At 37.0% G+C, this 27,291-nt stretch overlaps 1 protein-coding gene across 4 annotated transcripts in view; it reads left to right on the top strand.

Moving 5' to 3' along the window:
• The window catches only part of OPA1 (OPA1 mitochondrial dynamin like GTPase), an 88,005-nt gene extending 62,274 nt beyond the window's left edge, over positions 1-25,731 (top strand). For all 4 annotated transcript variants that reach the window (XM_049628400.1, XM_049628398.1, XM_049628401.1 and 1 more), the window contains 2 exons: positions 21,174-21,241; positions 23,622-25,731. In XM_049628400.1, coding sequence (XP_049484357.1) covers positions 21,174-21,238 — 65 coding nt within the window. In that variant the 3' untranslated portion in view covers positions 21,239-21,241; positions 23,622-25,731. The remainder of the gene's footprint in view (positions 1-21,173; positions 21,242-23,621) is intronic.
• The last annotated feature ends 1,560 nt before the right edge of the window (positions 25,732-27,291 follow it).

Below are 27,291 nucleotides of genomic sequence, written 5' to 3'. Positions count from 1 at the left end.
CGGCTCAGGTTCTAACACCTCCACTAGGCCCACAGGGCTTTCCCCTCTCACCACCGCTCCCACACCTCCATCCTAGCTTGGCCTTACTGATCACTTTATCACTTAGTTTGTGGGGGATATTTGGTTCTTTCCTGAATGCTAGTGCAGTCCTAGTTTTCAGGTACTTGGATTACATATTGAGATTTACTTAGATCCTTGAGAACCCAAGGAAATCCGTGAAAGAGTTATGTTAAATAAACATAAAAATACTGAGGTTGGTGCTTCTGTCTGAGCTTACTTCGTTACAAGTTTCCCTTATGTAATTTCATGAAACAAAGTATTTTTCCTTTCAAGGTGTGCTTAAATTTACTGTCTTAGGAGTTTTCTGATATCTAAGAGAAAGCAGATACTAAATAGGAAGAAATTCTTCAAATTTGAAAACTGTTTCTAAAGTGAATTTATGTCACTATAGTACCCCAGAGTATCTGAGAGAAGCCAGTGGTTTTCCTGTTTAATACCCTGCGACTCAGCCACATGCACTCCACCACTGTCTCGTCCCTTTCTCTGTGACCTCAGCACGTCGTTTGCTCTCTTTTCTCTCCTTTCTGCCTTTAAATAATCTTGTATTCGAAACGTATCTCATTTTAGCTCTCATTTCCACTTTCTGTTCCTTTTCTTTTAGTTCTTTTCATGCCATGTTGTCAGAATAATTCAGTTTGTGCTAGCTTATAGATCTGTGTTGGAATGTGAACTGCCCTTCACTAGCTGTATTATCTCAGGCAGGATATCTGTCAGAGCCTTAGCCTCTTTGTTTGTAAAAATCACTCCAATAGTTACTATATTGCTAGGAGGGTTTTGAGGAGAATTAGTTCAAAAACCCCTTGCAAGTCCCTGCTTCACAATTTTATGCCACGTTAGTGCTGTTACAGGAAGAGGTGTGTCAGTGTTGCAAGGTGTGCAAATATATTTCTTTTGTATCCCCCTGGACATGGTTATCAGACAGTGAAATACTTCACTGTATTTTACCAGCATATATAATTGTGAGTGATTAAAAACAGTGGGTCTTTTCTCATGTTTTGTAATAGAGCCTTATATAACCCCATTACGTTCCAGTCCCAGTTTGATTACTTGAAGAAAGTGTATTGCTAACACAGATTTGTGCACTGTCAAGCCAAGTCTTAGATTATCCTGCTGGTTTTCCTGAGAAAGTACTCATATGACTCCCTTGAAGTGATTTACTACTTTTGTACATATAAAATTATAGTCGTGTTAATGTACCAAATAATGGCCTTGGAAGCAAGTGTTTCACCAGTGACTCGGCTTCATCATTCACACTGAAGGAGATGAGCCATGACTTTGTCTATTAGTTGGAGAAGAATCTTGGGAGTACCTTTCCCATACTGTTTATCTTTAATGTAACACTTGGGAATATGGTCAGGGATCCTTTCAGCCAGAAAACTTTCAAAGTTTGGACAGTAACTACTGTATTACTTGGATCAAAATTTTTAGTACAGCATATTCAAGTAGAATATATAGTTAACAGAATTCAGAGAAAGGGAAGCAGCCAAAAGAGTTTTTACTACAGTTTCAAATCAGTACAGGGGCAGAGTATTGTGGAGGCTCAGGAAAGTTTGATGCATCGTATTTTTTGCCAGTCTTATTAAATAAATGTGCTCAGTTCTAAATCATTTCACCACTTTCCTTTGGAAATTCATCAACTGATTGTCCTGAGTTAGAAAGACCAAAGAAATGAAAGAAGAGCCCACCCCTTCTTGTCTGTAGAAAAGAAGTCGTACGTAGGAACCAGGGCTCTTTGGAGATGTAGTGGAATCCACAGCTGGAGCAAGAAAACGTTAGGATGAACCTGGAGCTTCCTAAGATGAGAAAGTAAGAAAGTACGTGAAGGGAGATGGGAACATGGCAACAAGGCAGAGAAGCCAGCTTGAAAAGGCTCCCGCTGGCCACAACTAGGACAATTCGGGCATCAAAATAAATAATCACAGGTACAGACTGTGACCCATTTAATAAAACAGGATTCCATAAATTGATGATTGTGTAAGCAAATGAATAAAATTAATTATATCAGTAAAACCAGTGATAAGGAATGTGGTGTTCATATAAGCACACAAAGTATCTCCACACAGAATAATTAAAAGAGGAAAAAGTAACTGTACAGTGGTGAAGGCTGGCAACAACCACCTTAATCAAGCCGTCAGAGTTATTATTATCAGTTACCACCAAATCAGAACTGTGTGCAGCCTTCCAGAATGCAGTGGGAAAAACCCAGTGTCACTCCTTGGATATTTGTGCCAAAGATGTATAACTTAAATCCAATCATAAAGGTCTATCAGACAAACCCAGATTGAGGCACAGTCTATATAATAATTGGCCTGTAATCTTCAAATGTATCAAGATCATGAGAAACAAGGAAATCGTGAGGAACTATTCCAGGTCGAAAGAGCATGGAAACAAAATGCAATGTGTGATCCTGAACCTGACCTTGTTGCTCTAGAGGACATTAATGGGACGGTTGGCAAAACTTGAATGAGATCTGAAGGTTACATGGTAGTAATACATCAGCGTTAATTTTTAAATCTTGATTAAATTGGGATTATTTAGGAAAATATCTTTATTTGTAGCTAATACACAATAATACAGTATTTAGGGTATATGGGATGTAATGACAGTAAATTATTCAGAAAAAATATGTTCTATGTAGTATCCTTACAGCTTTTCTCTGAGTCTGAGATGATTTTTACATAAAAAGGGTAAAAAGTTGTTTTTATAACTGGATTTGTTTATATAAATATATCATGGTCATATGAAAATAATTTAGAGAAAATTAGAATTTTTAAAATGTGATCTCTGAATATGTCAAAAGGCTGAGTTACTTCCTGGACAGTTTGATAAAAGACATGACTCATCTTTCCACCTAAATTCCTTATTTACAGCATCAGATTACACTTAGAACTGTTTAGCGTTGAAATATGCCCACTACAACCTTCATGAAATTCTTTTGATTTTATATAGCAGATTTTATTTCAAAGGATTTTTTATAGATATTTAAATATAGTGTCAACTTAGATAAAATCTATTTGGGTTAATAATATGTTCAATCTACTTATTGAAACAGACTGCAGTTTTAAAATGCCTTCTTTGAAGAGGGGAGGATTAGAATAGTATAGCTCAGTTCCAAGTTTTTCTTTCTATAATGAGCTGTTTTATGATTTGTGAAATCTTTTATGATTGTCACCATATAAAACAAGTGATAGTGCTAGCGTCTCACAGACATTTTGGAAGTTGTTCATCCCACCCTGGAAATGGAGTATCTGGGCACCGGTAACAATTGCTGTAATGTTGCTGAAGTGCATTTCACCAAAACAGCATGGAAATTCTTTCATCGTTTGTTATATGAATGTTGTACCAACTGTTAACTAGGGTAGTGTGAGTTTTGGACCTTCCTATCAATTGCTTGGGATTTAGAGCTTAGTTTTCTTTTTAAAATCTTGTTCACTAAAGCCTGAATTACTTTTCATTCTCTGTGCACATAATCAAAGAACCCTTGATACCCAGGAATTAAAGGGGCATTACAAATCATTTCGATCGCTCTAAGATCTACGGTCTTTCCCTTCTGACTTTACAATACATTTCTTTTCATTTTTATATCAGAACCTGTTTATATCAGAAACTGTTTATGAATGTGAGCTAATATTTGAATACTTTCGCTGTGCCGGGATTAGGCTGTGTGCCTTATATGCATTCTCATAGGTATAGTCATTTGTCTTATTTTATAGATAAGGATATGGAAGCCTAGAGACACATGTGTAGTAAGTGGGAAAGCAAAGATTTGAGTCCAGGTCTTTTAGCTACTGTGCTGAACTAATTTGAGGAAAAAAAACTCAAGCCATAGAAAAATATAATTACATAAAATATAGTCCTTTACATTTGGAAGGTTATAGTTAGCAGTATCCTTTGCAGAGTGGGTCAGAAAGACATAGGTAGTAGTGATTTAATATTTAAACTTTGAAAGGACATGAAAACTTTGATAGAATTGGAACATCTGGGTAAGGGGACACTAAAGTGTTTACTAAAGTAAACCAAGCCACTGACCACATTGAAAGGGTTAATTTTCTTTATATGTCTTGTGAACATGTCTCGAAGTTTATTCTGTCAAATTCCACCGTTATGAATTAAGTAGTTTGTAAGTTGCCCAAAATTCAGGCACAGGTTTTCAGTGTGATGTGTTCATGCTTAGAGTCTTAAGATCCTCTTGTAACAGAGAATCTATATTTGAGCAGAATGGCTGTTCTCTAAGTTGAGGGGTTTTTGAGCTGGTCTGGGAGCATTGAAATGTGTAATAATAAATTTCGGTGTATTGCTTCCTACTTTTTGTACTTTATATGAGTTGAAGATGTGCTTCAGTACAATCTTGAGTAACTTCATTACACCTCATTTACTAATGAAAGTGAAAACAGTGATAAACTCCTTTACTTGGGCTGCCATTGCACAGGCTCATTTTAATGATATAGTTTGATGCCCTTAATGTTAAAAACATTAGAGAGCCTAGTAAATTAGAATTTTCCAATATCCGCAGCTTTTTTTCTCCTGCAGTTGATTTGCCCTGCTGACTCCCTACACGAGGTGGCAACAGCTGGCCTTTCACTGGAGCCGGGGGATTAGGGAGCAGGAGTCAGCAGCGGGCTCGCCTCTCGCCTCTTTCTACTGTTCTTTATTGTTTGATGCCTGGGCATCTCCCAGACAGCCAGCAATTGTTTCTTAAAACTTAAAGTTTGTTTCTCTTGCGAGTGTACAATGCTGGTGGGGCTTGTCTTTGTGTCTCTTCACTCTCCCAGTCTCCTCTTATAATCCATCCTGTGCTTTCTCTTGATAATTAGAAAGGAGCAGAGTTGCAAGCTTTGTCTCTTAGTGTGCATAAGATTCAGTTTTGACTCTAAAACCTTAGATGGACATTTTCTTTTTCCCCAAGCTACCAGATACTCACTAACACATCATTTTTATAAGGAAAACTTTGTTCCTTATTAATACACTAGTGTATTTTTGAAATGTGGTGATAAAAAGGGCGTGAGAGCAGAATGAACGAGTGCTGCCATTTTAAAAGCTAAAACCGGAAGAGAAATGCACCATAGCTGCTTAAATCCAAAAAGGATTTAAATAAATAAATCCATACCTTTATTGGTATGGCATGGGGAATGGAGTCAGTGGTACTGTAATAGCATTGTGCGGTGACGGATGGTGAGCGTGGTGTAACATATAGGTATGTCAAGTCACTATGTTGTACACCTGAAACTAATGTAACATGTGTCCCAACTACAATTAAAATGTTTTTTAAGATTTTTTTTACTAGCTCTAAAACAGAATTCTGATTTATAGAGTAGTTAAGAAATATCTTTATGCCATGATAAAACTTGAATAAGAAATAGTCAGAACATATCTAGATGGAACCCTCAGAATGATTTTGTTGTTCTTTATTTAGAAAGGAAGAATGTCAAGATACTCTCCAATTTAATTTCCTTTGGTTACTCCACATTCCTGGACTTCTCCCACACCTGCCATATCCTTGAAGGCCATTATGGATGACAATAGTGGCCACGAAGTAGTGTGAGGCTGAAAATTATCCTAGAACATGATTGTTATACTCAGAATCCAGAACTTAAAATTATGAAAAAGGGAACTCCCATCTAAAACTATTTTTCGGGGCGCCTGGGTGGCGCAGTCGGTTAAGCGTCTGACTTCAGCCAGGTCACGATCTCGCGGTCTGTGAGTTCGAGCCCCGCGTCAGGCTCTGGGCTGATGGCTTGGAGCCTGGAGCCTGTTTCAGATTCTGTGTCTCCCTCTCTCTCTGCCCCTCCCCTGTTCATGCTCTGTCTCTCTCTGTCCCAAAAATAAATAAAAAACGTTGAAAAAAAAAATTTTTTTAAAACTATTTTTCCAGAGTTAGGTCTCTGGCATGCAAATTTTAACACGTCTCCATAGGGGATTTTTCTCTGCTCCACCACCATCCACCCTCCTGCCCCCAGATCTGTACTCTAGAGGGTTCTTTCTGTTCACAGCAGTAAAACTGGTCGTTTTATTAATTGGGATAAAATTGACATATATCTTCTTTTAGTGGAGTCTTAGAAACTGTATGACTGTTGAAAATTTGTTAGGTTATTTGAACTATATCTGTAGTAGCATAGTCATTTTGTGTCTGTCGATACAACCAAAGAAAATGAATCTTAAAGGGCATTGAAGAGAAACGAGTGGCATTGAATTGTAGAATTCTGAGTCCATAGGCCCAAAGAGGGTTTGGTTTTTATTTTTAAAGGCACAGTCACAGAAAATAGGATGAAGCGCCCGGGAGGGAAAACATGAAGTATAAGGACCCCGTAGTTTCACTTACATCTAACCACTGCAACTGCATTTCTTTGGCCAATAATTGCAAGACCTCAGTACTCTTTGTCTCGTCTCTCCTTGCATCTAGCACATTTCTAAGCAGTCTTTTCCCTTTGTCTCTTTCTTATGTCTCTCATGGTGCCTTCTTTCAGACCATTATCATTTGCTCGACCAGTATTTTTCCTCCTCCCTACTTATTTACCTTCCTCCAGAGATTAAAAACCTTACCGAGGTACTGCCAGTGTTGTTTAATTGAGCAGAAGGCAGACTTCCCATGGTAGGCAAGTGTAAATCAACCAAAATAACCAGTTAAGAAAGAAAAAATTTTGAGTCTCTTTTGACCAATCAGTTCTGCTCAAGTGATTTGGTTCTTTCATAAATTCACCATACCTTGTATGGTATATATTGTACATGTTCAGTGACTGTTTAATCATGACCTTTCCATACGGTTTCTTCAGTAGCCCCCTCTTCCTGACTTAAAAAAGAGGGAGAAGGAAGCTAAGTCTTCTCATGATAAGGAACCTTTCTTCCACTCTGTCACCCAGAAAGCTACCCTCTCATTTCTCTTGTAGAGCAGCTTGCATCCTCTGCTGCATTCGCCCCTGTACCCACCCCTGCGTTCACCCCTGTACCCACCCACTCCCTTGCTGACGTCTTGTGATAAGGCTTTCACCCCTAGTGAAAGCACTTCTTTCTAAGTCACCAGTGATTTCCTAATTGCCAGTCCATGCAGTTCACTAAGACACTTTCATAATTGTTTTGTTTGTTAGGCATTTTTAAGTTCTAACTTAAATGAATATTTTTGTTCTCTTTAATATTCGCGTACTTTTTGGAATGGTTTTTAGTGGAAATGAGTATATTTAAAAAATGGAAAGGTTGAAACAGCTCTCATTTTCATACAGAATAAGGTAACTTTCTGTTTTATGTTATCAGCGTTTGAGGTCTTTAAGGTATCTGTGCAGGGTAAAAGCAATTAAATTTTGAATTTTGCGAGCTTGTGAAGTAATATTTTTCATAGTAAGGTGAAATTGACAAACTAAGGAAGGTGGTGAAAGATTATTTTTACCTTGAGTCTGCGTAGGTCAAGTAGACCCTGCTTTGTGTTGTAGCCAGAGAAGGAGAGAGACGACACAGCACAAAGAATAAAGTAATCCTCAGGGAGAGTCCTCTGTGTTAAAGAAGTAGTTATTTACACACAGAATTCCACATGATGAGCCTGAGTGGTGCGCTTTCCAGGTTATTGATGAGAAAATCCAGACTCAAAATGGGGCATTTAGAATCAAGCACATTTTTCATGGCCTAACTCTATCTTTTAAAGAGAGCATTGAAGAATATTGATCAGTTGGTACAAGATTAAAATGACATTTACTTCTCTGTAATCTTATATAGGCTACTGGTATTCAGTGCTTTATTAGCAAGTATATTCTTTTTGCCTTAAACTCACATTTTAACTGATTAGAAATAAGAACAAAGATAAGAAAGGTCTCTTCAGTAATGATTGAATTGAGTTGATCATTTTGAAGTAGGTTTTATTTACATTTTGTGATATATGTTTATGTGTATATTCTTATGTATAAAAAAGCCAATGTACACATTTTCATCTAGAAGTTAGGCTTTTTTTCCTAGCTAGTATTTCTTACCACTTCCTTACTGAGAGTCTAGAATGAAGTAACATCTTTAAAGTCGGGATTAAATTTTGGTGTGTTTTGTTTTTGAATTATGTTTTATGTATTCTCTCCATTTCTAAGATGGAAATAAATGAAATCTAGTCATTGAAAACTAAATCTAATCACAAAACAATCTACTGACCTGTGAACAGTATGTTAAAAAAAAATAAAATTAAGCAAGATTTGAATAAATATTTTTTTAAAAAAACTGGGCGAATTGGTGTGCGCTAAACTGAATGAAGTGTGCTACTTTATGAAGTAGGGGTCTCAGGGTAGTTGGGAGAGGGGAGCTAAAGGCAAAAGGAATTTTAAGTTTTTACTATTTTATACATTCCTAAACTGTTGCTTAGAATAAGCATAGGAATAAGCATAATGCAAAATTGCCTTAGAAATTTCATATTCTTAATTTTATCATATTCATAGAAACGACAAAGCTAAGTGACCGAATACTTTCCCAAATAATCTCTTGGTGATTGCGATGCCAAGAAACACTTCATGGGACTAGATAGTAATTGCTCCTCATGGGGTCATCCCTTAGCATTTGAGATTCACTGTGAATTCTTCGGATTTCCAGTACATGCCCACTGTGGATCTGTCATGTGTAAATGAATTGAAATCCTCTTTGAACTGGTGAAGTTTTCAAGTTTGTGCAACTCAAGTTTGTGCAAAGTACTTTTCCTAGTATTTTGCATTGTAGAAAGGAGTTTGCTGGGTTTCATTCACTTCAGTTAGATCTGTTTCCTGGCTGAAGGAATTCAAGTCTTTTTTAAAAACCTTGCCTGTTTAGTCTCCTTGAGGCAACACTTCATTCTCTGAGTCATAGGTACAGACTGCCTGTCTTTACCAAGTACTACCAGGATTTCAGGTGTCTGTTTCAGCCCTTCTTAACTGTGACAGAGCTGGTACGTATATATATGCATTGTGGAAAATTAGAAAATACAGATGGCAAAAATTTTAAAACCATTGCCACTATCGAGAGATGACCACTGTAACATTGTATTCTAACAGATTGTTAAAGTTTATGTATTTAATTTGAGAGAGCACACACAGTGGAGGGGCAGAGAGAGAGGGACCCAAAGAGAATCCCAAGCAGGCTCTGTGTTTGAGCTTGATATGGGCCCACACTCACCAACCATGAGATCATGACCTGAGCTGAAGTCAGAAGCTTAACCAGCTGAGCCACCCAGGCGCCCCTCTAACAAAATCTTTAACGTAGTCTTAGGGACATAGTTTCTGCACGTTTCTGGAACACATTTTTCATGAGATCTCAGGTTGGCTTCTACTTAACACCGCCAATCTTCCCCTTATTGCCATCACTCCTGCTTCTGGTCTCTCATTTATCAGAGCAAACTCAATTTCTCCTCTTTTTCTTCATATTAACTTATTTCAGAAAGGTTCACTGAGAAGTATAAGCAGCATTAGTAAAAATAAAACCTGTGGTACTAGTTACTTTAAGTAGGCCGTGGATTCCAAGGGCTGTATTATAGCAGAACATATTCAGAAAATCACTCTTCTTTGAAAGTTAATCCCCACCTGTATCCAGGACTCTGGCACTTCCCATGTGTGCTTATGTCTGCATTATGTCTGTCCTTCCTTCAAAAGACGCTCCAGTCATCCCCACCTTAAAACTATTGGATTGATTCTTCCATACAGTCTACCTACCTTTTTTTTTTTTAATGTTTATTTTTGAGAGCAAGCACGAGCAGGGGAGGGGCAGAGAGAGAAAGAGAGAGAGAATCTCAGGCAGGCTCCACACTGTCAGCCCAAGAGCCCATTGCAGGGCTCGAACTCATGAACTGTGAGATCATGACTTGAGCTGAAATCAAGAGTCTGATTCTTAACTGACTGAGCCGCCTAGACGCCCTGCAGTCTACCTACGTTTGATCTTGATTCACTTATCCAGAAAAACCTTCAAATGTTTGCCTGCTACCTCCACTCTCAACCGTTCACTTTCTTAACTTTGTAATCTTTTCTCATTTCTACCGAATTTGGTTTTTCCAAGATTGCTGACAGTTAAGAGAAAGCAATCAGCCAGGCGAGCCTCTTATGTAATTGCAGCATTTGGTACTTTGGTATCCAAATCCTGCTTGGAGCCATACAACTGTCTCTTAACATTTGTATAGAGCTTTGCACTTTACAGAACGTGTTATGTCTGTCCATGTTTACCTTGTAAAGGCATATGAGGCTTATAAGGTATTATCCCACATTGTTCAGATGGGGAAATTAATGTTCATTAAGGGAAGTGATTTAGCCAGTCACATAAATATTTATAGCAAAGCTGGGGCTAACAACATGTGTTAGAGATAGTATCTTTTTAGATTTGTTTTGGGCTTCTGTTCGTCTTTAGTCTTTGGGTTTGTGTTTGTGGGTGACTACAGATAACTGAGGTAATATAATTTGGCTTCCTTTTTTTATATTATTTTCACTGTGCTAGTTTTTAAATCTGTTCTCCTAAACTAATCATTAAGAATCTAGAACATTGAATTTTTCTCCTAAAGACATATGTAATGGTTTCATTCTTCAGATAAATATATACAGGTTTATAAATCTGTGTACTCTTACTGCTTTTTCAATGTTGTGATTTTCCCTTTCTGTAGAAAATAAGAAATTGTGACAAAATTTAAAGGTGATTTTCTAAATCAATGAATATGTAAAACTAATTCTGGAGTTCTTTTCATTTCTCTGAGCCTTATTCTGACTTCTGGACCCAGCATCAGCAGTGATACTTTTCTGCAGGGTTGTAGTAGAAGTAACTGAAAACTTAGGGAATCACCCTGACAAAACATGAATGCCCGCTAGCTCTCCTTGTGACGGGTTTAATAATCATCTGTTGTCCTGATGCAGCATTATAGTTAACAGATACAATTGTATTTCATTTTTGTTTTTCATCTCGCTTAATTCATAACTTTATTAAAACCTGCAATTTTTAGTTCCATATTTTTTCATATACTTTTGGTTTGGTTCATAAATCAGAATTACAGTCTCTGTTCTCATATTCTTTCTTTTACTTTAAAAATTACATTAATGAGCTGACTGTTTAAGAATCATTCTCATGATTCATTCATCTGTTACGCCTCCTTTTAAAGCTTCAGCACTGAAGGTCTTTTGACAAACCAATATTTATAACAGTTTGACAGCAGGATGAGGAACAGCGTTTGTCTTTGTAACAGCTTGAAGAAAGACCCTTTCCAGGACCCAGTCATGCAGTTACAATCTTGACCTCTTTCTTACGCTGGGAACATACATACAGCAGCACCTCCCATGTGTTTTCTTGTCCCATTGACTGTCCATTCACTTCCCATCTGTTTTGCAGTCTTAAAGGAACAGAAGGGGCCCTCTTCTTATAAATCTGTCTTTGCAGGTGATAAATGATGTCCTGTCTCTTTAAGGGCTGCCTGGGTGGTTTTCCTTTTTTTAAAATGTTTCTACTTTCCACCTAACAAAATTCAGAGTAAGATACACTTTTAAGTATAAGAAGAAAATAGAAAAGAAAAAAAATGATGGATTATTTTAAACCCTTCTTAATTGATTGGGACCAAAAATTTTACTGGTCATTAGGCTAGGCTTTTTTAATCATCTCAACTAATTACCTGAATCATATTTAAATTTTTTTTTATGTTTAGATTTTTCTATGGAGACAGAAGGAATGCATTCATTTTGAAATAGTGTATTTATTTAAACTTTTGGGGGGGGGGGAATAAAGCAATGTATCATTAATGAGTTAACATATAAAATAACTTTTAAAGATTTTTTTTACCATAATTTGAGTTAATAGATATAATTAATAAGGCACATTTTATATACTGGATACAGAATAAAAATTCATGGGAGATGATTATTAATCTTATGGTAGAATCTAACTTTTACATTAAAAAGACAATCATGAATCCCATAAAAATTTATTATTTTTCTTCCATTGAGGAAAAGAAATGCTTTAAGTATACATATTTATATCATTGGATTTTCTAAGCATTAAGCAGAAATAAAATTTTTTTTCTCCTATGCAGAAATCACCTATAGAAGGTTAATGGGACAAATATTGTCCCCCCCCCTCAAATATTTTAAATTCCTGATCTTAAAAGCATTACTAGCATAAGAAGACCACTTTTCAAGTATTATGGTATATTTATGAATCAGCTCTCTAGTGGTACATCTTCTGCGAACTAGTGTGTTAGCTTATTTATTAATTCCCCGCCTATTCCAAAAAGGATTTGAGGCAGCTTGCAAAGATCTATCCTGTGCAAAATGTAAAAATGCTTAATTGGAAAGTTGAATGAAGGAAAGAGAAGGTTAAGGCAATTTGAAATAATGTGAAACGTGGGATAAGATTGGTATCCCCCTCAAAATACTTGGTTCAGGGGTTCTTCCATTTTGCAGGTAACCTGCAAATGTAGCCCTGAGCTTCCTAGACAGCTGAAGCAAAACGGAAAGCAGAGTTGATTATGGGATTTATGGTGGCTGTCAGACAAAGCAGTTGCTTCGTTGAAGCATAGGTGTTCCTGGTACACACACCTGAGAAAAAGTTCATCTCTGCTCACGGAAGGAACACTGAATTATATGATACAGTAAACCAGATGACTACATATGATCATTAATTTCATGGAGCTTTTTACTATAATGTTCCTCATTGTAGGCTAATCACGTAAGCAGTTCTAGGTGAAACCAAAATGACACAGTCCAGATACATAGCTATTTGGCTTATCTAAAGATGGACGTACATAGTATCTAGCATAGTATCTAATATCTAGTGTCCCCCATACAGTCTTCCATAAATATTATTTCCTCTTGCAGCTCTGAGCCTTTTAATATCAGGTAACAGAGAGTTCAAGGTTTCACGCTCACTGACACTGACACACACCTGGAATGGAGCTGCTCAATTAAGGGCAGATCTATAAGCATTAATAGTTAGCTGAGATGTGAGATGAAATTACGATTGCCATCTACTTATAAAAGTGAAAGGCTTAGTCAGGGTCGAGGCCTAAATGTAAGCTGCTCTATGTTCGTTCATACTGAAGTCTTTGGAGAATTTTAATATATCAAGAAAGTATTTTAAGAGGTTTTGATTATATCCTCCAAAAGAGCCTGGTAGAAATGCTTGCAGTTAGGAGTTAAAAAGAGAGAGGTAGAGAGAAAGCTGAATTTATCCACAAGTCACTTTGAGCTATTTATATATTCATCAGACTTAAGCTGTAATTTATCTCACAGACTTTCTTAAGGCAGCTCTTTCTAAATCATATTATTTGGTGGTGGGGGGGGTGAAGGTGGGTCTGATTATAGCAAATTTTTTAAAATAAATTTTTTAAAAATGTCATCTTTAATGTTTGAATTATGTATCAGGTGAGTAGATTACTCAACAGTGAGTGAGTGAACAATGAGTTCATGGACATCTATTGCTTAGTGAGTTCTGTGCTAGACTCAGTGATTTTAAATGATGGACTTTTTTGTATGTAGATAATTCATGCAAGCAGTCCCACATTGATTCCTGGGGGAAAAAAAACCAGTATAATCCTGATCTTTCTAAAATGAATTATGTAGTCGTGTGAGAATAATATTGTCATTTGCGATTGAATTTTTACTAGGAGCTTACCATCAAATAAAAAAATACTAAGGAGTAAACAAGACAATTAAGTTTAAAAAGATGTAGTTAAAACATATGATCGGTTAGTATAGTACATTTCAGTCCTAATGTAAAGCATTTTGGGCTTTGAATTCTGGACAGGTTCCCTCATTTTATAGATAAAGAGACCAGGGCTGTGACATGACTGTGGTCATGAAGTTAAAGGGACAGATGGGTCTAGAAGCCTGGTTCTCCTGACCACGTTATCATATAGCTTTTAACTCGTTATGTTCTCATCTTTATAAAATCCATATAAAATTACTACCCCATTGATTATTAGGGTGTAGGGATTTCTAACATTTGTTGTCATCAAACACTCCTTTTGTTATTGTGTACTCTGTTTTAGAAGATCTGCCTATAGTAATATACTTACATTCGTTTTCATTAGGAACATAGAGTTACAATCCTATCTCCTAATCAACCTAAATAATAATTGTTGCAGAGTAGATGTAATTCTGGCAAAAGAGTTCCATTTGAACTTTTGAAACAAAATAACCCAGAGGACTCTGCTACCACCTTCAGCAGACCCCTAGAAGTCAGTGACCCCACCCAGCTTTGAAATTACCATAGCAGTCTCAGACAGCTTTCCGGAACATAGGAGTCTCCTTTTTCTGTAACGAGCAGAAGTAATTCTGTTCATCCTTGTTAATGAGTCGGTTTAAAAATAATCATAGCTCAGGAAAAAAAAAGAAAAAAGGCTCTTTGTAGGGGGAAAAAAACTACAGGACCAAGATTCAGAAGAGAAGTGTTAGGGGCTCCTGGGTGGCTCAGTGGGTTAAGCATCAGACTTTGGCTCAGGTTATGATCTCGCGGTTCGTGAGTTTGAACCCCGCATCGGGCTCTGTGCTAACAGCTCAGAGCCTGGAGCCTGCTTGGGATTCTGTGTCTCCCCCTTTCTCTGCCCTTCCCATGCTCATGCTCTGTCTCTCTCTGTCTCTCAACAATAAATAAATGCTAACAACAACAACAAAAAAAAAGTGTTAGATTTGGCTACACACCTTGGATTGTCGCTTTGCTTCTTCCTCTCGACTATAAAAGGTGCACATTTTTTCTTGTGCTAAATCTAAGATTTTGACTATCTTAAATCTTAAGATTTAACGTATCTTTGAGAATCTTAAAGCTTGTCTCTGGTTCACCCTTTCTGTTTGTTTTCTTCCCTTGTTTCCTTGTACTCTAGATAATCCCTTTAAATACGGAACTCCTAAAGAGCACTTACAGTAGGATTGTCTAATAAAAGGCAAGCCTTTTGATGAGCAACATATATTACATGTTAAGAACTTTTTAAAATTTTCAGTCCTTTAGTGAATACTTTTTTACAGCAAAACCTCACCTCCAAGGTGTCCTCAAGTTTCACTCTAAATGTGTATACAGCTTGTTATAAAACAGTTCTGTTAAGGTACATTGTGATCTGTGGATGTGTGGTTTGCTTAAGGTACACTGCATTAGTTTGCAGTTTGTTTTTCATGCTTTCTTTAAAAACATCAAAAGTTGTAAAAGATTTATTTCAGTGCATGTGGTAGTGTTTTGTGTGTGATTCTTTGTTCCTATTCTAAACTGTTATTAACCACTGAAGTGAACCTTCTCCCAGGTTTGGCCTCTTGGTATTCACAGTGTATTCAAAACCTAATTACAGATTAGTCTATATTTGAGACTTTTAGAGCAAGTATCAGAAGATTCAAAAAGAAATTGAGAGTAGCACTATCATTTCATGTGGAGATAAAGAGACCCAAAACATGAATGGATGCCAAGTCATCTGAAGAAAAAAGAGAAGGACCTTCATTCACTGAGAGGGGCGGTTTATGAGGTGGGGATTATGGGAATATTCATGACTCAATCAAGAAGCACAATGAATTGATGTCTGAAATAGTTCATCTTTTAAGTAAACATTGGATAAATGGCAAGTAGACTCAGTATTCACTACAAGTAGAATTGCCTATTTCAGAGCAGAAATAGCAGTTCAAACAGAAATAGGAATTTGTTCATCCCTTCCTGAGTTGGTTTAATTTATCAGGTTAATCTGAAATTTTATAAGAGTTCTCCAACTATAAATATTTAAGGCAAATGTTTAATAGAAAAAGGAGTTTGCTTTATAATTACCCTTTGCTAACCTGTATGCACATTTCTGTGGGCAAGTAGTTTCTAATGGCAAAATAGTTAAGTACAGTAAGATTTTGGGACTTGAAAACACTTTAACACTGGGACATTAGTGTTTGGAAGGATCAGAAAGTAGAAAGTTTTAGTTGCTGACATTCAACTTTGATTTTTATGAATAAGTCTTGTTTTCTGTGTGCAGCCGGATGGCATAGTTAGTATATAGGAAGTGCTGAAGACTTTTATCAGAATTTGAAATGAAGGAATTCAAATATGGGAAATAATGGTGTTTATTATCTGTAATATAGCTCCTTTGCAAAGAATGAAAGCAATATACTTTCTAAAGCTCTCTCTGTGTGTGTATGTGTGCAGTCAGCATATTTTGGTCTTCTGAATAAGGTGAAATAATTAAATTGAAATTTCTCTTTCCACTTACTGTATTGTGAGACCTGAGTATTCTCTGTCCCGTGTTGCTTGTGTGGTTCGAGTGACCCACCAGCTTTCCTAGATCTTCATTGTCAATGTGTATGTACCCTGCCTTCTGTTCCCAGGCTGGCTCCACACCTTGTGCTCCTGGCTTCTGCCCTCTTGGTCACTGGTATAACACCCAGGAAGTCTGTTGAGTGATTTTTTTTTTTTCTTGATAACCTGCAGCCTTTGTTTTCTGTACCATATTTTTGGGAATTTCATTTATCGTTTATCAGGTATTTGTTGAGCATGTGTAGTGAGTCAGACATTGTTGTAGACATTGGAGATGCTGAACTTTTTTTGTCCAGTTTCATACGTTTGTATTGTTTTCCAAGGGTTTTTTCAAATATATTTAGGTAATAATATTTATTATACTTTTCTTAGTTATTCCTAGGCACAGAACTACTTAGGAAGGTGCTTGGTAACTATTCCATTCCCTCATTTTTACCACAGTATGTCTTATCTCAGGTAAAAGGTAAAGCTCACAACAAATACCCTTCAAATAATAGCATTTGTTTTGTTACCATTTAGAGTCTGTATCTGGTAGTGGATCTAGTATGTTTCCAAATCAGAGAAACGTGCACAAAGCTAACTCTGCAGGCTTCAGGTCCTTGTCTTCTGCAGGGACACCTTCAGGGCTGTATGAAGACCAAATGAAATGTGGGATTTAAAATCACCTCAAACATAGTAGATACTTCATAGACTCAGCATGAGGTAGGTAGGAAGTGATCAAGGAATTCTTCTCAAAGGCAAGATAGCATCTGTGTCCCCATATCACTGCATTAAGTACATTGTATAAAATGAAGGAACAAAGAAATGGATTTTTAAATTTAGTGTAAAAAGAGTACATTTATCACAGTTATTTTTTCTTTTCTTTTTTTTGTTTTTTGTTTTTTGTTTTTTTGTTTTGTTTCTTTGAGAGACAGAGAGAGAGAGAGCGAGCGAGCATGGGAGCAGGGGAGGGGCAGAGGGAGAAGGACAGAGAGAGTCTTAAGCAAGCTTCACACCCAGCACAGAGCCTGACGCAGGGCTCTGTCTCACAAGCTTGAGATCAGGTCATGAACGACAGTTAGAGTCAGACGCTCAACCGAGTGAGCCACCCAGGTGCCCCTTCTTTTTTCTTTTCACATTCACCTCCACCCTCTCCTCTCTTCTCCTCTCTTCTCCTCTCTTCTCCTCTCTTCTCCTCTCTCCCCGTTACCTCCTAGTAACTTACTTAAATGCCCTTTGTGTCATTTTTGACATTTCAGAGTATGTTGGCACGGTGCCCTGATACTCTAGTTGAAAATATTTTGTAAAAACAGCTTTTTAAAAGGAAAATTTGGCAATTTTATTCTGTGGTCTTCTTATTAATCAGACAGTCTTTTAACTTTTATTTAGAAAAAAACATATCGCTTATCTCTAATTTTATAAGAATTTGAATTTGGGGCGCCTGGGTGGCGCAGTCGGTTAAGCGTCCGACTTCAGCCAGGTCGCGATCTCGCGGTCCGTGAGTTCGAGCCCCGCGTCGGGCTCTGGGCTGATGGCTCGGAGCCTGGAGCCTGTTTCCGATTCTGTGTCTCCCTCTCTCTCTGACCCTCCCCCGTTCATGCTCTGTCTCTCTCTGTCCCAAAAATAAATAAAAAACGTTGAAAAAAAAAAAAATTTAAAAAAAAAGAATTTGAATTTGATTCAGACTCCACAGTTAGACACCTGCATCAGAGTGGCTCTTGGTCTGTCAATACAAGTAGATCTTGCTCTGAACTCTCTCTTCTGAGTGATGCTACTGAGCCACCCAGTCCCAGATTGTGCAGCTGAGGATGGAGGTCATGGACAGGGCAGAAGGATGGACAGAGCTGGCCCTGCTTGGACTCAGGTCGTGGAGCAAACAGTCAGAATTCTTCTCATGCAGTACACCTTTCCCAAGTAGTATAGCTCAGTGAGATGGTTAGAGGAACTGCCATGGCTTTAAGTACCTGTTTTAGATTTCCATATGTTGTGCTATTTAAGCCAGATGATTTTTTTTAAATTTTTTTTAATGCTTGTTTATTTTTGAGAGAGAGAGAGAGAGACATAGCGTGAGCATGAGTGGGGGAGGGGCAGAGAGAAAGGGAGACACAGAATCTGAAGCAGGCTCCAGGCCCTGAGCTGTAAGCATAGAACCCGACTCAGGCGCAAACCCACAACTGTGAGATCATGACCTGAGCCGAAGTCGGATGCTTAACCGACTGAGCCACCCAGGTCAGATGATTTTTTAAATACCTTGTTCATTTCCAAAATTCTGTCAGACAATTTAGAAAACTCTTTTTCTCCTACTGTCCCCTTTTTAAAAAAATTCTTCAGTTGATGAACTGCACTATGTAGAGCTCTCTAAATACTCATGAAGAAAATAGGTGAAGCTCTTTCTAAGCAACAAGATGAATTAGTTTTAAAAATAAGATGGGGCGCCTGGGTGGCTCGTCGGTTAAGCGTCCGACTTCGGCTCAGGTCATGATCTCGCGGTCCGTGAGTTCGAGCCCCGCGTCAGGCTCTGTGCTGACAGCTCAGAGCCTGGAGCCTGTTTCAGATTCTGTGTCTCCCTCTCTCTGACCCTCCCCCATTCATGCTCGCTCTCTCTCTGTCTCAAAAATAAATAAACGTTAAAAAAAAAATTTTTTTTAAATAAATAAATAAAAATAAAAAAATAAAAATAAAAATAAGAATGTGGCCTTATTTTGAGAAAGGAAGTATGTTTACCGGTTTGTTGACTTAAAAAATAGTACAGATTGCCAAAAAATACAGATTAAACTTCCAAGAGATAGGTTGGAATTATAGGTTGGGTTTCTCTAGTTTACTTTTACATAAAAGGAATTATTGTTGTCTCTGCGATAACTGTTATCATGTTTGCTCAGTAAATAGTTGAATTAAAACAGTATGGCTTTTTTTTTTTTTTTTCTATATAGATTTGGTGTTAGTCTCAGACTAATACCAAGAAGTAGTAGTGTTAAATTGCTGGGAAATGAAGATGAAGACATTATGTTCTTTATATGCAGCCGGATAGACTTTGTCGAGTTCCTGCAATGCTCATGAGAATTCATAAAAAGGACAATTCTTCCTTTTATTGGCTGCTCATCAAAACTGCTGTCCCACTGATAGAAAGGAATACTTTATGTCTTCAATTGCAGATTATTTTTAAATATAAAAGATAAAATGTTGAATATTAATGTACTTTATATGATTTTTCTATAGATGTAAAGCAGAATGCTTTACAGTTTTGCCTCTAGATCAATAGCTTTGAACCAGTCACTTCACTTTAATTGGTAATTCCCACTAATATATAAAATTGTGTTAAAAGGACAAATATATATATATATGTTTATTTATTTTTGAGAGAGAGAGAGAGAGAGAGAGAGCGCACAAGCAGGGGAGGGACAGAGAGGGAGACACAGAATCTGAAACAGGCTCCAGGCACTGAGCTGTCAGCACAGAGCCTGACGCGGGGCTCAAACTCAAAAATTGTGAGATCATGACCTGAGCTGAAGTCAGATGCTCAACCGACTGAGCCACCCAGGTACCCCACCACAAACTATATTTTAGGAGGCCAGTGCCTTCTCCATTAGGCTACTGGGGCATCACAAACTATATTTTAAAATGGGAGTTGCATGATTAAATAAGCAATGAAGTAGAATAAATCATGACTTCCATTTTTTGCATATTGGGAGATTGACATGTCCTGTGTGTGAATAGTTTGTATTTGTGAAAGAAATCTTTATATTTCAGAGAGAAGTTATAGATTTTATTTGGAAGTCTGCAAACATGAAAACATAAAATCAAATAAAATAATGTAAATCTGTCTTCAGTGACTTTGAGGTTTTTGTTGTTGTTGTTTAATACATTTTTTAATGTCTGTTTATTTTTGAGAGAGCACAAGCGGGGAAGGGGCGGAGAGAGAAGGAGACACAGAATCCGAAGCAGGCTCCAGGCTCCGAGCTGTCAGCACAGAGCCCGACGTGGGGCTTGAACTTAATGAGCGGTGGTGATATCATGACCTGAGCCACAGTCAGAAGCTTAACCATCTGAGTCACCCAGGTGCCCCTGACTGTGGTGTTTTTAAACTTTATACATTTATAGCTAGGAAAGTACATTTGTATGTATTTTTAAAGTGTTATTGCCCTTTTAATACTTGTTGCAGATATTTTCTACAATTTCTTTTGTCTTTTAAATTTAGGACATTTTGACATATAAAGTGTACATTTTAATGTGATCATACTAGTAATCTTTTCCTTTGTAGCTTTCTCCATTTATCCTAGAAAGTCTTTTTCCAGTCTAAGGCCTGTTAGATACACTCCTGTATTCTTTTTTAATTCTTAAAAATGGTTTCATTGGGACACCTGGGTGGCTCAGTTAAGCATCCAACTCTTGATTTCGATTCAGGTCATGATCTCATGGTCATGAAATCGAGCCCCACGTCAGGTTCCACACAGTGTGAAGCCTGCTTGGGATTTTCTGTCTCCTTCTGTCTCTGCCCTGCCTCCAACTCGTGCTTGCTCGCTCTCTCTCTCTCTCAAAAGAAATAAACATTTTTTAAACAATTGTTTCATTATTTTATATTCTCCTCTGTTGCAGATATTGCTAACCGAGTCCTTGGTTGGACTCCAGAGAATCTGAGAACTCCTTAAAATTCTATATGCAATGATGTATGTGTCTATACGTACATTTTTCTCTGTAACATTCCGTAATTCTTATTACATTCTTAGCGGGGTCAGTCACAAAGCCCATATTCCTCCCCTTTCCAAAAAATTGTTAAGAGCTACTACGACAATCCATTTGAACATTTTTTGGATATAAGGTGATACGTGATGCTAAGGTAATTTTTGTCCCTTTTCCAAAATGGTTTAAGTATCCCAGACAGTTTATTGAATAATTGTCTTCAAAGATTTGTGATGCCTTTGAAAATAAATTCACTTTTAATTAATCTAATAATCTTTTTATCTCCACAGAGAAAGTTAGAGAAATTCAAGAAAAACTTGATGCTTTTATTGAAGCTCTTCATCAGGAGAAATAAATGGTAATAAGTTAGTAAGAGCCTTTTTACTGCATTCATACTGACTAAATGCAAAACATATACTTTTTAACTTATTATAGTTTGTCATTGTACATGACTATATCCTGCTTGTTCCTGAATAATAATTTTAATGTAATTAAATAATTTTAAAGGCAGGAATCTCTGAAATTAATTCTAAATTTCATATGTACAGTGTTCCTCTTGAATACTTGATTGCCTTCGGGGTGAACTAAAAATATCCTCTAGAACTAATTTTGAACAGAGCAAAAGTAAACAAAGCTAAGATATTTCATAATATGCATGTGGCTCATAAGTTTTCTGCGTGTAAATAATCAAACTGTAGCCTTCATTATTTTATTTCTCATTGTTCATATTGAGTGGACAATGATGTGTATGTTAACTTGCAAAACATTTTATTTGGCTTGACTAATAATAATTGTTCTTGATTTTATTCTCATGTTTAAAACCATTTCTCCTGTTTAAAGTAACTCAGATAGCCTTAGAATGGAGTACTCTTCTGAATGTGTGGACTCTTATCTAATTCTGTAGTCTGGCATTGTAAGCATGTTCCAAATAAAGTATTGTATATTTAAATACAGATTTTCCGTAGTAGCATAGTAAACTGCTAATTACTGCTGAAGAATTATAATTAGTAAGTCTTTTGCTTTTATTGAAGAAGCTGAGAAAGGGAAGGTGCTCTAATTAAGACATTATCATTTCTTTAAGATATTTAATTAGTCACTTTATCTGTGAGCCTTTCCCTGTAGGCAGCCTGCAACACAGTCAGAACTGGAAGGAGTATTAAAGTAAAACATTCCCTCCCTAGCTGCATTCATTTCAGAAAAGGCCGTGTGACCAAACTACGTGTTTTCCTGTAAGGGAGGCACAGTACATTTGAGAAAGCAAGCCAGAAAAGGAAGTGCAGCTCAGACCACTATCCCTCAGAACAGCATACCAGCAATAAGTGAGAGAGGAAGAAGTTAGAAAGCTTTCCAGTAATGTTTTATTACTTGGTTTTGTCTCTCTCCCCTAAGTTAAGACAGATGTATACATGGATGTACACAAAAATGTATCCAGAGAGTAAATATCAACCATCTTTGACACAGTCCAAAAAGAATTCATTGTTTTCAAGTATCTGTGTTCATAAATGTTTTATACAACTTCAGTGTATGAAAATTTCCTTTTAAAACCATAAAGTTGTTATGATACCTTCCTCCTTGTCATACTTCCTATCAGTAATTCATGTTAGAAATAAACATTTTGAGAGCGTTCTTGATTTGGAGATTCTCCTCTTCAGCACCAAAGTTCACTTGATATTTCTGTTTGTAAATGTGGTTTTGGGGGGAAGAAGATTCATGAAAATCACAGAAACCCCATTAAAAATATAAGCTTCATTTCTCTCTTTAATGAAATGAAGAAGCCTAAAGGCAGCCAGTGTTTTACATAATAGTGTCACTACCCTGAACTGGTTAGTGTGACATCTAGTGTTACTGTTGCTATTGGGAACATGCCTTTTCCTGCCAGAGAGTCTGTCTCAAGTGGAGGCCAGGGTAGTCGTAAGAGCTAAGTTGTGATAATCTGTGTCTATGAGGAAACCATCCCAGTTTTCTTTTTTCTTTACTTGTCTTTAGTCTCCACAGCCCTTCCTAGCCCTTGGGTTTTATAACCCTTTGAACTATTTGAATATTGGAAAGATCAACGATTTTGTACCCTGAAAATCCATTTAAAAGAATAAATGTGGCAAAATTGTAGCCTTGCTTCATTTTGACCATTTTATAAAGTTACCAGTCACTTTAAAGAATAGTTTTTGTGTGTGTGTGTGTTTTAAGTTCATTTATTTATTTTGATAGAGAGCGAGAGCAAGGGAAGGGCAGAGAGAGAGGGAAAGAGAGAATCCCAAGCAGGCTCTGCAGTGTCAGCACAGAGCCCAATGCAGGGCTCAAACTCACTAACTCTGAGATCGTGACCTGAGCCAAAACCAAGAGTTGGACTGAGCCACCCAGGGGCCCCTGAGGAATAGTTTCTTAATGATAGTTTTAACATGTGTTGAGTTCTTCAACCTGATAGTTTTAAGTAATTCATTCTGATAATTGCTGAAGATATTTATACCCAGCACAGCCAAACACAGATTCCTTCTACCAATCAATTTTAATATGTTTTTAAATTTTCTCTGTAAAAAACTAATGACAGTATTTTTTAATTCACACATGTTTAATAAAATTGTCACATTGTTATAGTAGGTGATATTTTAAATTTCATAAAACTAGCGAACAGGCAGTTAAGCTTCAGTATTTTTTTATGATCATGCAGTAATAAAGTTTATTTAGAAATTTTGCATTTGTCTCCCCGTACCTTAATTTATCAAATGTGTTTATTTTTACAGAATCCTACTCATAATATAATCACCTCCGCATACATGTGAAGAAAGAAAACTCCAAAGTCTTTTGTCCTGCCTTTTTTCCTTCTGCTATTCCACCTTTCTAAACATGAAATAAAGTCATGGGGTAAAAATACTTAATGCGTATCAGAGGCACTTTGACCATCAGTTGCCTTTTGAATGCACGGAGAGTGGAAATGGCATTAAAATCCTATCTTATTGTATTGAAGTGACACATTGAGATAATACAAGTGGTATGGCCGTTAGGTTGAGCCCTTGACGATAAGAAACTTGCTCTCCTGCTTGTGTCATTTGTGGTGGCACTATTTGTGGTGGCACTCGTTCACCTAATTCATTAGCCGGTGCTGCTCAGTGTCCGTTTCTTCTCTGGGGAGAAAATGCCAGGTGTTGTGAAAAGCTATCAATTGTATATAAAATGATGGTAACCCGCTAACTTGTTGTCTGTATCTGTAAATGTTCTTCATCCAGAAACTATCTGATTATGAAAATTCAGTCCACATTTATCATGTGAAAGAGAACTCGTAAACAGAAGAACCCCTCAAATAGGTTAATTTGGATTGCAACAATTCCGTGTGCATTCAGTGGAAGAGAGCTCAGCCTTCCCTGACAGCTTAGAGAGCTGCCTGGGAAGCTAACTCAGCAGCAGCTTACCTGTTTGCTTCAATGGATGTTTTTGTACTTTCTGTCTCCATTTGAAGTTCATTCATTTTGGATGTGGTATAGGTGAGCAAGGTTTTTGGTTAACTTTGCGGGGGGGTGGGGGTTACCTGTTGACAGAGCTGTTGGATTGAGACACAGGATAGGGAAGATAAAGAATAATCAGTTGACTAGTTTTATTAGACTGTCAAGCAGTTCAGGGAGGCAGCAGGAAAAGGCTCTTTCATAAGAGTGCATTATTTCAACAGCATGTTAACCATCTCCCTCTTAGCTGAACTTTTATTTTAAAGAGAAACATAAAATTGGATTCATTGCAGTTCAGTTACAATACCTTCACAGCATTTTTGTGTGTGTTATAAATACTTTTTTATTGGCTAAAGGACTTTAAAGCAAAGAAGTATACCATTTTTGACTTCAAATGTCTTTCTCATTTATCTCTGCTCTTTGCTTCCATTTTGTTAAGCCTTTAGTATTCTAATAAAAATGCCCATTGTGGACAGTTTTTTACAGTTTTTTGGAGGTTTTTTTTTTTTTTTTTTGAATTCTGTTTTGGTAACAGTTCCCTTGCTACCCTACTTTTTTTTTTTTTTTTTTTATTTAGCATCCATAGCATTGTGATTTCTCTTGAGATCTGATGACACTTAATATATAAGGTTGGAAGGGTAGCGCAAAATATTTCAGAAATCAAGAGTTCAGTATGTATTTGTTTTATACTGTTTGATAAGATATGTAAATCCAGGTTTAATCGGCTGGTAGCAGTGTATATTGTTATTTGGTGGATGAGGAGTCTAGAACATTTCATGTGTCTTTCAGCTCTAGGGCTAGTAGGGGAACAGCAAGGGAGTACCCTCCCACGCCCCCCGCCCCGGGTGTTCTGTGCTGAATGTAGAGGTGACCTCACTGGTAAACTCTCTCTAACCAGTGCTGCTTGCTGGTAACCCCTCATTGAAGCAGACACCATGTAATTATTTTTTTTGTAGTTGTAAATCATAACCACTTTACAACTACAAATCTATTTCCAAAGAAATAGGACCGTGTTTATTTGTATGTGCTATGGATGGGGAAAAAATGCCCTCAGCTATAATGTGTAGATTTTTTCTAAGCTAAAGGCTGATGTTCAGTGAGACCTTTTATCACATCCCTTTGTATAAATTTAAGAAACGGGGATGGAGAATCTTCATTTCTCTGAGATCAGTGTTTGTAATTTAAACATATAAATAGATGATTAAAAACCCCAAATAAGAGTCCAGACCTCCCACATCCCCCACAGTACATGTAGATGTTACATGACTTCTTTCTCTCGTGGACTACATACTTTTTTTTTTTTTTTTCCTTTTTAGCCTATCTCATTCTAAGCATGCCTTTTTTTTTTCTTGAAAGCTAGGTTGATGCAGATGTTATTAAAAGAAAAAATAAAATTCGGATTCTCAACAGTAAACCCTGTGTGTTGTGTCTGTAGTTCAAAAATTACAAATGATTCAAATTTAAACAGATCGCTTCAGAAATTCAGCGTACAGGAATTAAATTCTAACTAGACCAGGAATCCTTTGTTTTTCAGGTCAGAATTTGCAAAGAGTAGTAGCGTGAACAAAGCTCTGTATGGGAGACTGAGCAACTGTAAATAAATTAGATCTAAAATTTACTCGGTCAGGGTATCAGTTTTAAGAATCCGTACTCATAGGCAGTGCACAGTGGGAAACAAGTGGTCCTCGCTGCTTCAAGTTGAATCAGCTGAGCTATGGCCACAGGTGAAGCAGTCAGCCTTTCTTAGGAGCTTAATTACATTCTCTCCTCTTTGCATTATCGCCCCTTTTCAGGCTTTACTCCAATGGACTCCTTCCCACAAATAATGTAGCCCCAAGTACAAATGAATAGCATAAAAATGAGGAGGGAACATTGCAGAGAGCGGTGCTTCCTAACCTTATAATTTGGGAGTTTTACATGTGATGAAGAGAGAGCATAGGCTTAAAAGACAAATTCCTTAGCTAGTTTATAATCTTATATTTATTTTAGATGTATCTATTTGCAAAAAGAAGGACGACATTTTAGTTTTCCAGTAAGAGGGATCAGAATGATGCTTTTTATCTCTGTGCTTTTTATCTCTTGTTGGCTGTAGTTTCAGGTTCTTTAGCAATATAGAGATGTGCTTGCAGATATACTCACTTTTGGATGATCGTGGCTATGTGTTCAAATATTTAAAACATAACTTTGTTTTTACTTGTTCACTGTGAATGAACTCTGTATTTTTTAAAACCTTCACACTACATGTAGATGTTACTGCGGTTTCTGTTTTGCCTGTGCTTTTAATCTAAGGTCATTTGTGTAGATTAGTAATTAAAGTAATTTAAATCATGTTCTAATTCTATATTGGAGAGCACCTTCTACGTTTTCTCTGTATTAACGAAGGGCTGAGAGAGAGCGAGACCTTTGCAGTATAACCAAATTCATGGTCTGATAAGCCTCTTAATGTGGCTCTTCTCTGAATACTTACATTTCACATGCTTCACATTTCACAGCTGTAATCCATGGTCAAACAAATGCCTTTTTTTTTTCGTATCTTGATACTTGTCAAGCATTTTGGTATTTTTCTTTGATAAAATTCATTAAAAATGTCTTTTAAGTGGATTTTGCTGCCACGGCCGTCATTTTCATTAATGATGCTAGCATGTTCATTCGTACAGGAGGCTTACTAAAACGTCATGCCTAAGTCTTAAAAGGGAAGGCAGCTTAAGGATCTCTTCCATCTATCACCTTTTTATGAACACCCATTTCTCATTTTTGTTTTCTTCCCAGAACTTTGCTCGTAAAGGATGCTTATTAAATACTTGTTGATCACTTGGTATGTAAAATAAGTCAGAGTGTAGGTGTACCTTCTCCAAGATTTCTATGGCTGGCCGAAGTCAAAACTAGGGAAAGACTCAAAGTCATGATTGCTGCAATAAGTAAGTACATGGTGGCTGGAGTATGGTTTATTTCTGGTGAATAAATGTCAGGAGAC

The sequence above is a fragment of the Panthera uncia genome, chromosome C2 (genome assembly GCF_023721935.1).
Source record: "Panthera uncia isolate 11264 chromosome C2, Puncia_PCG_1.0, whole genome shotgun sequence".
In the NCBI taxonomy this organism is placed as follows: domain Eukaryota; kingdom Metazoa; phylum Chordata; class Mammalia; order Carnivora; family Felidae; genus Panthera; species Panthera uncia.
Note: the sequence above shows the minus strand (reverse complement) of the source record. Positions and strands in the feature narration are given on the sequence as shown.